This window comes from Arachis stenosperma, chromosome 5 (genome assembly GCF_014773155.1).
Source record: "Arachis stenosperma cultivar V10309 chromosome 5, arast.V10309.gnm1.PFL2, whole genome shotgun sequence".
NCBI classification, from domain to species: Eukaryota; Viridiplantae; Streptophyta; class Magnoliopsida; order Fabales; family Fabaceae; genus Arachis; species Arachis stenosperma.
In genome coordinates, this window is record NC_080381.1 from 5,049,915 (window position 1) to 5,061,850 (window position 11,936).

The 11,936-nt window shown below is 35.3% G+C and overlaps 1 protein-coding gene across 1 annotated transcript; it reads left to right on the forward strand.

Annotated features, from left to right (window-relative positions):
- Window positions 1–1,233: 1,233 nt before the first annotated feature.
- Window positions 1,234–2,729, forward strand: LOC130980315 (uncharacterized). Its single transcript, XM_057904007.1, has 2 exons — window positions 1,234–1,506; window positions 1,896–2,729. The coding sequence occupies exons 1-2, from the start codon at window positions 1,234–1,236 to the stop codon at window positions 2,727–2,729; spliced, it is 1,107 nt and encodes a 368-aa protein (XP_057759990.1).
- The last annotated feature ends 9,207 nt before the right edge of the window (window positions 2,730–11,936 follow it).

The following is an 11,936-nucleotide window of genomic DNA, read 5'->3' on the forward strand; positions in this document are numbered from 1 at the left end:
GGGAAGAGAGGGATGAATAATGATGATGGGTGGTTTTGTCGGGTAGTGGCGTTAGGTAAGTGCACAACGCCAGGGGACACGTGGGACAGCTAGCACGCACTCGTGGGGGCACTTTTAATCATCACCCGACATCTTGTCTCTCTTTAATCACCCCCCTAATCCCTTTCTTCCTTTCCAATCAATCATTTTTTAATCTTTTCAATTTCAAAATTTAATTTTAATGTATGTGAGACTAAAATAATTAAATAAATATATTTAATTATATAATATAGTATTTAATAACAATAATTAATTTTTATTAATAATATAAATAATTTAAAAATATTATTAAATAATTATATAAAATATTTTATATTATTAATATATTAAAATTAAATTTATATAAAAATATTTTAATAATATTAAATGACATTTGATGCATACTATGTAAATAATTTAGTCATATATATGAATTACGTATAATTTTCTTTTCTGATTCTATCGCATGCTTAACCGTTCGCCTTTTAATTTTTATTTTTTTTAAGTTAATTTTTTTAAATAAAAGATTAAGAGCAATTAATCTATTTTATAGTTAAAATATATAATTTTTGTGAAATAAGTAATAAAATATTATATTTATAAATTTTAATTAATATTTTTATATTATTTAGTATTATTTTAATTTTAACATAATTTATTTTAATATAAATATTATATAATATTTATTACATTTAATCTTTAAAGATAAAAAATTATTAATCTATTATATAAATTAAATTTACAAAAATGTAACGCTAATTAGATATTGTGTCAATTTTGGGGCAAATGACTTGATTAAACCCAATAGCTTTCAATATGTCGTGAATGTTCCAAACCAATAAATGCAACGTCAAAGTCCTAAACCACATTTCTATATAAATCAGATTAAGTGAATTCGATTTAGCGTAACACGTAGTAAATCGAATCCAATTGATTCGAATTAGGTAAAAAACGTAGTTCAACTAAAATCGAATCAAATCAATTTGATTTGACGTTTTCATACTAAATCGAAACAAATGGGCTCGATTTACAGATGAACTTAAATCGAATGTAATAGATTCAATTTATAAATGAACGTAAATCGAATCGATTAAAATCGATTTACACATGCACCAACGTTATGGTAAATCGAAACTAATTGTTTCGCTTTATAAAGCAATTAGGTATATAAAAACGAGCTCATACACGAAATTTTGTAGAAGAGTGAGATTTACAATGGCTAGTGATGAGAGTTTTGTAACTCTTGTGCACTATAGAGGATCAATTAAAAAGAAAACGCGATCAGGAATTAAGTTTACTGATAAGGATCCGCTGAGTGTTTTTCTCAAACCTTCGATCAGTTTCGCTGAGTTTAAGAATACTATCCAGAGACTAGGACTGCATGGCGTGAAACGGGTGAAGAAGTTATTCTATAGAATTTCGATTTTCGTGTTACGCGATGATTTAAAGTGCGATTCATTCGTTATTAGCAGTGACAAAGATATGCAGGTGCTGTTTCATTGACGCCGTCAGTTTTCTGAGGTGAGAACTTCGGAGTTGTTGGCGAAACTTGTGGATGTGACATCTAGTTCTGGAGGTTCGAATATGAATCTACACTTCACAGGACATCTAGCCAGCTCTAGTGTCGTGCCCGTTGGATTCTCGTCAGCAGTATTTGTGATTGTACCCGTGCCAGATTTAGTGACTTCACCATCCTTTGTCGTTAATCTGAATCCAGGGGCGGAGCTACATACTGCAAAAGGGGGCAACGACCCTCCTAATTTTAATTTTTTACATGTAAATCATATGTAAATTTCAGTTTAGCCCGGGTCAAAAATTTATTTTAATATTATTTTATTATGTAAATAGTTTTAGCCTCCCTCTAATATTTCTTCTAGCTCCGCCCCTGTCTGAATCGCAGCTGTGATGCATTAGTTGGTGAGGCTGGACCGTTGAGAGAGGGAGCTTCCGCGGCGCCCAACTCTCCTCCATTTGTTCCGATTTTCGGAGAGGTTGGAGCACCCAATGAGGTTGAGGATGCATTGCATGATGATGAAGATGATGATGTGGAGCCCGCAATGATTGCTGATGATAGTAACGAGAAAACACGGACGACTCCACCTGTGGATGGGGGAGCATCTAGTTCAGGTACTAATCAGTACCCCCCGCACTTCTCTGCTCTGGACTTGGATGCCATGGCACCTCAAGAGGATCCCTCTGTACCTATTGGCTTCGGGGCAAGAGACACGCAAAATGCAGGAGATGTAGCTGAATTTCAAGTCGGTCAGCAGTTTCAGCATAAAGAGAAAGTCGTGTTTAGCGTAAAGACCTATAGCATTTGTCGCGGAGTTGAGTACAAGGTATTGGAGTCGGATCATCGCAAGTACCATGGCAAGTGCAAGGAGTTCGGGAACGGGTGCGTGTGGCTCATCTGGGTCAGCCTCTGCAAGCACAAAGGAATTTTGGAGATAAAACGGTACAATGGTCCTCGTACTTGTCTAGCCACATCGATCTCTAGTGACCACAGAAAGCTTGATTATCATGTCATATCGGTCTTCATTATGCCGATGATCAGAGCTGACGCTGTCACGTCGATTAAGGTACTGCAGAATGCAACGGAAGCACACTTCGGCTTCAAACCGACGTACATAAGGGTTTGGATGGCCAAACAGAAGGCCGTGTCACGAATTTATGGAGATTGGAAAGATTCGTATAATGAGTTTCCACGATAGGTATTGGGCTTGCAGATCACTATGCATAGCTAAAGGGAGACTACCTCGACGCCAACGGGCATACCTCCTAACCGTCTCCTCATCTGTCCCCTGTGGAAGTTCACTAAACGTCTCCTCTAACCATGTGCACTTCACTGTGAAATTGTCAATGCAGTTCGCAGGAGGTAATACCCCAAGCAGCTCCTCAAACCACACCCATGGTGGTCAGCCACCCGCTATATATAGTGAAAAGTCTATTAGGAATCCGCTAACATATTGACCGTTGATCGGGAGACCAAGGTGGTACGCTACATGCTGTAGGGTTATCGTGCACTCCCCAAATGGCATGTGAAATGTATGCGTCTCATGGCGCCATCTCTCTACGAAGGCGCTGACCAACGGCTCGTCCAATCGAAATCAATTCTCGTTCAATCTTGCAGGATGGTATATACCAGCCATCTGCAAGAAAGGAACGATCCTATCATCCAAAATCATATCGTGCTGCCATCTCATACTGTTGATGCAACGATGGGGCTGCATAAAAATAGAAAATGACGACTTCTCACATTTGTCACAAAAAAAAATACTCGATGCATCAAAATTTCTAGTTATCACAGACATTGCATGCCATCACTTTGCAAATATTTTTACAATAAATTTCTACCAATCTTTTATAGATAAAATGCTAACCACTACATTACTCACGATCCAATTCTTCATATTAGCAAAAAAATTATTAATATGAGATAAAAACATGTTCTTTTTATTAAAGCACGTAAAAAACTGTACTTAACCTTGTTCACGACTCTACAGCTAACCCTATTCTATAGTTAATGACTCACTAAGTCTGACATGAACTAAATTCAAATATCTGCTTTTGGATTTATTTTAAAAATCCCACACTAACAGTTCTAACTAACTACTAATATATATATATATATATTAAAAAATACTAACCTCGAGGTGGACGGCACTAGCAATATGCGCGACTCCATCTAGTCGATACAGACGATTCGAATCATCCTCCATGCATGCAGATTCGGTTGTTTCTGGGTTGCTTTCAGAGAATTTCGAATTCGGGGGGTGGGGTTAGGGGTGGAGTATGAGGTTTATAGGATCGAATTAACTTATTTCAATTTGTTTATATAGCAAAGATCCAACGAAATTGAATCAATTAGATTCAAATTATGCTCAACGACAAGTACATATAAATCGAAACAAGTAACTTCCATTTTCAAAACCATCAAATTGAATCAAGTGGTTTCAATTTAGGTTGGGCTTGTAATCTGTTGGCTTAATCAAATCGTGTTAATTCGATTTACATGTATTTAAAAACCGAATTCACTAAATTCGATTTATTCATATTTTTACCATGAACGCAATTCGAATTGATTTGATTCAATTTTCATTCAAGTTCTTTTTTCAATTAATTCGAGTCTAATGGATTCGATTTACTATGTGTTTCACTAAATCGAATTCACTCAATTTGATTTATATAGAAATTTTTTTTTAGGACTTTGACATTGCATTTTTTGTTTTGGGACATTCAAGACATATTGAAAGCCAATGGGTTTATTCAGGTCATTTGCTCTCAATTTTGATTTGGTGTGATTTCACCTAGTCTAAAATTGGGTAAGAATCTAAAAAAAATAGACCTAGTCATTATTTCGGGTCAGGTCCGGATCAAGACGAGCCCGACTTTACCGGACCCATGTGTACCCTAAGAGAACTAAAAAAGATGTATATGTTTTAAATTAATTTTAATATTATATTATATTAATTATAAGCTTATTGTTTTATTTTTAATCACACTTGTTGAATTAGAAAATAGATCAAAGAAGCATCAAATTAGAATTTATGGACAAATTCAAGTTTAAATATGGATATCAACTTTTCAATAACAAGTTTCTTCTTTATAAATAAGTGCATCATAAATAAGTTTTTTTATAAAAAGTTTTTTTTATAAATCATTGTTAAAGCTTTAAAGATCCGGTTTTCACTCGATTTGAACCCGGTATAGTTTTGGCCCGAAAATGTTTAGGTTTTATCGGAATCTAAGTCCGAGTTAGGGTCTAAAAAATAGACCCGGTATATATTTAAGGTCAGGTCTAGCTCGGCACAAACCCAATTTCATCCGATCCATGAACAACTATAATCCCTGCCATCCATAATCCGTACTTATTCCCGACTCGTTCCTGCAACAGGTAACATAGATTTTTTATATGTCGGGATCAAAATCTCTACGAATATTGTGAATTTAAAAAAACTAAAAAAATTAAAAGTAAAAAGAAATATTAAAAAAATGATAATTCTCAATTATCATTACAATTATAATCTTCATCACCAACAACAATCAAACATAAGTCTACAAACTATATACAAACCAAATCAATCAAATACCAAAAAATATCCAAATCATAAAAATTTTTAGATCCATTCATTCAATTTAAAATCAACTTTAGCCAAATATAACTACATACCAAAATAATCAACCAGTAACATCAAACACCAATTTACATCTATTAGTAATCACTAATTCTTAAAGAAAATTTAAACCAAACTTAAAATTGTTTACCACGGTCTTATACAAACTAATCATCAACCATCAACAACCAACAAATCTTCTGTATATCTATCTCAACCATCATATAAAATAGAAACAGATTTAAAAAGAATTAGAACATTATTTTTTTAGTAATAAATAAATCAATTTCTAAAAAGAAGATAAATAAAATACAAAAAATTAATTTAAAAAAATATTTTTTTTCGCCGATTGTAACATTGTCGATGGCAGAACAGAAGCGTCGCCTCTCTTTCTTCTCTGATCTTTCTTTACCAAACGCTTATTCGTCATGCAGCAACACCACAACCCTTCTTATCTCTTCTTAAGAGAGTGACGATTCTGCCTTCGGCGACGATAATTTTTTTTGGTCTAGGTGTCAGGTGTACAACGACAGTTCTACTATCTGCAATGTCCTTAAGAGTGAAAGGTGGAAGCAGTAAGAAGGGACGAAGAGAGAGAGAGAGATAGAGAGAGAGAGAGAGAGAGAGAGGATATATATATATATATATATATATAATAGGAGTATTTTCGATATTTTCGCAGATCTCGGTCTCATCCTCGTCTCCGCAAATGAAAAAAAAATCCCACATCTATATCCTAATAGATAAATTTTTCAGGTATTTGCTCCGTCGAAAAAAATTATCATGCCTACACATATGCCACGAAAAATGTGTACATATAATTTTAACAAAAATATTCCAAAAATACTTATTAAATATATAATTTATTTTAAAAAAAGTGAAAATGTAAAAGAATTAACGAAAATATTTAATTATTTAATATCACATAAATAAAAATATCATTTTTCACCTTTATTATTTGAATGGTTATAATTTTTTTATTATATAAAATATTTTTATATTATCCATACATCAAAATAAAATTACAGTATATTTTTCTTCTTTTTTGCCGATAAAGATGAGTAAAAATGGAACTATTAGTTATATATTAATTGAAATTTTGTTAATTACCCTGATTCCTTCACAATAAATAAAAAAATTTATTTTAGTAAGGAGAGAGAGAGGATATATATATATATATATATATATAATATATATTATATATATATATATATATATATATAATAGGAGTATTTTCGATATTTTCGCAGGTCTCACTCTTATCCTCGCCTTCACAAATAAAAAAAATCTCACATCCATATCTTAGCAGATAAATTTTTTAGGTATTTGCTCCGTCGAAAAAAATTATCATGCCTACACATATGCCACGAAAAATGTGTACATATAATTTTAATAAAAATATTCTAAAAATACTTATTAAATATATAATTTATTTTAAAAAAGTGAAAATATAAAAGAATTTACGAAAATATTTAATTATTTAATATTACATAAATAAAAATTATCATTTTTCACCTTTATTATTTGAATGGTTATAATTTTTTTATTATATAAAATAATTTTATATTATCCGTACATCAAAATAAAATTATAGTATATTTTTCTTCTTTTTTGCCGATAAAGATGAGTAAAAATGGAATTATTAGTTATATATTAATTAAACTTTTGTTAATTACCCTGATTCTTTCACAATAAATAAAAAAATTTATTTTAGTATTTTTGTAATATTTGAGAAACTCGAAAATAAAATCGTCCATTATTTGGAATGTGAAAGGGAATGAAGAAAAAATATTGATTTCATTCAAGTAAGGTATATATATATATATATATATATATATATATGAAAGGGAATGAAGAAAAAATAATGATTTCATTTAAGTAAGGTATATATATATATAAGAGCCTAACTAATTGTTATACAGTAGGAAAAATAACTAATTAATTGCTAATTAATTAAGTTAGGTATTCATAACATCCCCCCTCTAGTTGGAAGGTATATGTTGATCATGCCAAACTTGGAAATGAGATTGTGGAACTGGGTTGGAGTTACCAGCTTCGTAAAGACATCGGTAAGCTAATGCTGAGTTCGAATGTGGATCCCTTTGATGAATCCTACCACAATTTTTTCTCGAACAAAACGGCAGTCTACCTCAATATGCTTGGTCCTCTCGTGGAATGTGGAATTTGATGCAATGTGGATGGCTGATATAGAGTCACAAAACAGCACGGAAGATGATGCCTTGATTTGAAAATCAGATAGGAGTCCTGTCAACCAAGTCAATTCAGCAGCCACAGCTGCCATAGCTCTGTATTCAGATTCAGCAGATGATTGGAAAATCATTTGTTGTTTCTTTGATCTCCAGGAAATCAGAGAGTCCCCAATGAACACACAGTAACCTGAAACGCTTCTCCTAGTGTCGGGACATCCCGCCCAATCTACATCCGCATAAGCCATTAGCCTCTTCTGATTTTGCAGAAAATAATAATCCTTGACCCACGGTTCCTTTCAAGTATCACAAGAGATGGTGAAGTGCATTCATGTGAGTAGTTTTAGGCTTAGACGAGAATTGACTAAGGGTAGACACCGCATAAGTAATGTCCGGACGGGATATGGTGAGGTACATTAACCTCTCTATTAGTCTCCGGTAGATGGAGGAGTTTGCAAGCAAATCACCATCGGAGTCGCTCAGCCTGAGGTTAGCCTCCGTAGGCAGAGAAACAGACTTGGAATCTGTAAAATTAGTGTCCTTCAAGATGCTTAAGGTGTATTTTCTTTGGCTGAGGATAATTCCATCACTGGAGCTTGCTAGTTCCAAGCCTAAAAAATACTTCAAATCACTCAAAATCTTCAATTTGAAGGAGGCCTCTAACAATTTTTGTACCTTATGCATCATATTCTTGGAAGGACTAGCTAGTATGATGTCATCTACATAAACCAGCAAGTAAACAATCTTGTCGCCACTACCATAAGAGAAGAGGGAGTAATCATGCTTGGACTGTTTGAACTTGTGAGGGAGCAGCGCTGAAGTGAATTTATGGAACCATTGTCTTGAGGCTTGTCTCAATACATAGATGGACTTGTTCAACTTGCATACGAGTCCAGGGCTCTTGGACTTGTAACCAAGAGGCAGGTCCATATAAACTTCTTCGAACAAGTTACAGTTCAAGAAGGCATTGTTCACATCTAGTTGCAATAAAAATCAATTGTTGATGGCTGCCAAAGAAAGGAGAACCCTGATAGTGGTGAGTTTGGCCACAGGAGAGAAGGTATCCTTAAAGTCAATGCCTGCTTGCTGCGTATAGCCCTTTGCCACCAAACGGACCTTATAGCGCTCTACTGAGCTATTTGCCTTACACTTGACTTTGTACACCCAACGACATCCAATGGTGTGTTTTCCTGGTGGAAGAGAAACTAAGGCCCAAGTATTAGTGGCCTCCATGGCTTGGAGCTCCTCTTCCATATCCTGCATCCACTCATGGTATTTCACAGCTTGATGGAAGAAGAAGGGCTCAGGAATTGCAGCAACATTAGCTATGAAATGAGAGTGATGGTGTGAGATGTGTTGAAATCGATCTAGAATCCCATGAGAGACAATATTGCATTGATAATCATTGAGGTAAGATGGTGGTCTGTGTTGTCTGGACGATTTTCTCAAGTTAATTGGTGAGTTTGGAATATTAGACTGATGTTGTGAGGTAGGTTCATTGACTAGCATATCCACAGATGGTTGAGATGGTGGTTGGGCAGAAGGAGGGCTGGTAAGTGTGACTAGAGGGACTGCATCAGTGATGGATGCTGGGATAACTATGTCAGGAAAATTGTCTACCATGGACCTGGAAGTATCGGTTAATTGTCAAAAAGAAAATTCAGTTTCGATAAAGGAAACATCTCTGGAGATGAAAATCTTCTTGTTCACTGGGTCATACAACTTGTATCCCTTGTAACCAGAAGGATAGCAAATGAAAATTGCACGCACTGCTCTCGGGGAGAACTTGTGTCTCTGGGATAGAAGAGAAGACGCATGAGACAAGCAACAGAAGACTCGCAAAGACTGATAGTCAGGTTGCTTAAGGAAGAGTTTCTCATATGGAGAGCAGTGTTGAAGTGCTGGACTTGGTAAGCGATTGATAAGAAAAGTGGCAGTCAAGACACAATCTTCTCAAAAGGCAATTGGGGCCTTGGACTGAAAGAACAATGCTCTGGCCAGATTGAGTAGATGCTAGTGCTTTCTTTTAACAACGGCGTTTTGTTCTGGTTGCTCCACACAGGAGAATTGATGAAGCATGTCCTTGGAATTCAGGTAATCAAGGAGCATTAATTCACCAGCATTGTCTGATCTCACCTGTTTTACCCTAGTATTAAACTGAGTTTCAATCATATTAAAGAAATTGATGAGAGTGTGAGAAGCATCAGATTTGCATTTTAGCAAAAAAGTCCAAGTGAATCTGGAATAATCATCCACAATAGTAAGAAAATATCTCATGTTATTATAAGTTGGAGCTCTATAAGGGCCCCAAATATCACAGTGAACCAAATCAAAGGAATTCTTACAAAAATGATTATTGGATTGAAAAGACAAACGCTTGAGTTTAGCTAAGGGACAGATTTCACAAGTAGAATGATTGTATTTAAGAGTTTTATTGGACAAAGAAGGACTCAATTTGTTAAAGACTTTTTTCTGAAGTGTGACCTAAACGAGCATGCCAAATAGTGCTATTAACATTGGTTATTGATTAACAGCTATGAACAGAACTCCTGGTATGGACTGTGAATGGTAATTGTAGCAGAAACAGGTCATCAGTTTCATCACCTCTGCCAATCACTTTCTTGAAAGTTCTGTCCTATATGATAAAGGCTAAGTCAAAAAAGAGGACTGTGCAGTTAGACAATTTCAATAAAAAACTAACAGAAATCAAATTAACTCGAAAAGAAGGAATGGATATGACATTGTAAAGGATTAAAGAATAATTAAGAACAACATTACCAATAGCTAAGGCACGAATTTTGGTATGGTCAGGTAAAGCAACAAAATGATTTGTAAGAGGTTTGGAATTTTCCAAAAAGTTAAAGGAATTAGTGATGTGAGTGGTAGCTCCGAAATCAACTATCCAAGAACTGACCTCTGCCATTTGATTCGAATAACATGAGAAAAACACTTCACCTGCACAAATTTCAGGTTCAATGTCTTAAAGAGCTTGCTGAGCTTGCAAGAGAGTCATCAATTGGTTGTACTGAGCCGCTATAAGTGAAAATGTAGATGTTGGAGATGGATCTTGACTTTCTTGATCATGAGCGACCTTGGCAACATGATGCACTTGGGATGTGGCATTCACAGGCTTATTCTGGGAATATCCAGGAGGATACCCATAGAGACGATAACATTTATCTTCAGTATGTCCCAGCAACCCACAATGAGCACAGAGTGGACGATCTTTTCTCCCTTTCACCTTGGGTCAAGAAGGAACGGTGGGTCTTGGAGATTGTTTAACAGCAAAAGTCATATGTTGGCTTGGAGAGGTGAGTGCTCTCTGCTTCTCCTCTTGCAACACAAGGGAAAAGACTTTTTCAATCGGAGGCAATGGATCTGACAATAGGATCTGGCTTCGAATACTTGCCAAATTCTCATTGAGACTCATAAGGAACAGCATCACATATTCTTGAAGAAGAAAGGCTTGAATCGGCTTAACGCCACCACAGGAACAAGATACCACTGGCTTGAAGGTGTTGAGTTCTTCCTAAAGTATCTTTAACTTTGTGAAATACTGTGAGACCGAGAGAGAGCCTTGAGTCAGAGACATGAGTGACCTCTTCAGCTCAAAGATGCGAGGTGCGTTGCTCTGAGATAAGCGAGTCTCCAAATCTTGCCAGAGTAAAGCCGCGGATCCAGCATAGATGACGCTTGCCGCAATATCCTTGGAGATCGCATTCAGCAACCACGTAGTGACGATGTCGTTCGTGCACTGCCACGATTCAGCGAGCGCAGGGTCAAGAACTGGATCTGGCTTCGGGAGGGAGCCATCGATGAGGCAGATTTTGCGTTTTTCACTCAACGCAAGCCTCATCGATCTGCACCAAGAAGCGTAGTTGTCTTTTTTTAGGGGTTGTGAAACAAGCACGAGACTTGGGTGATCGCCGAATTGGAACAGATACGCATCAGGAATCAGCGAGAGCGGTGCCGGAGCTCGAGGAGTATTGAAATCTCCCTAAGGAACTGTGGATACAGAAATCGCAGACATTCTGATTGATGAGTAGAAGAATAGAGAAAGAGCGAGAAGGTTCTTATCGAAACGAGAAAGAGTGACAAAGAGAAATGAAAAATCAAGAAATTTTTCTGAGAAAAATCAAAGAATGAAGGGAAAGAATAATGCGAAAGTGTGAAGAAGAATTACATCTAATACCATATTTAGAATGTGAAAGAGAATAAAAAAAAAGAATAATTTCATTGACTAAGTGAATAATTACAAGTAAGATATTATATATATATATATATGAGTCTAACTAACTGTTATACAGTAAAAAAAATGACTAATTAATTACTAACTAATTAAGTTAGGTATCTATAACACCCATAAAATGAACAATTATTTCTGGCAAAAGACAATTTGAAATCCTACGGTTCGTGATGATGTACTTGGGTTTGTGAAACATCATATCACCTCCTTCACCTTCTTTATTAGTTCAGACTCCAATCTAGGAACCAGGAACGTAGCAGTTGATGAAATAAAGTTTGAGACCGCGAGATTTTTTGAAAGAAACATATATTGAAAAAAGACTAAACATACTCCCGCAAATAATTAAAATTA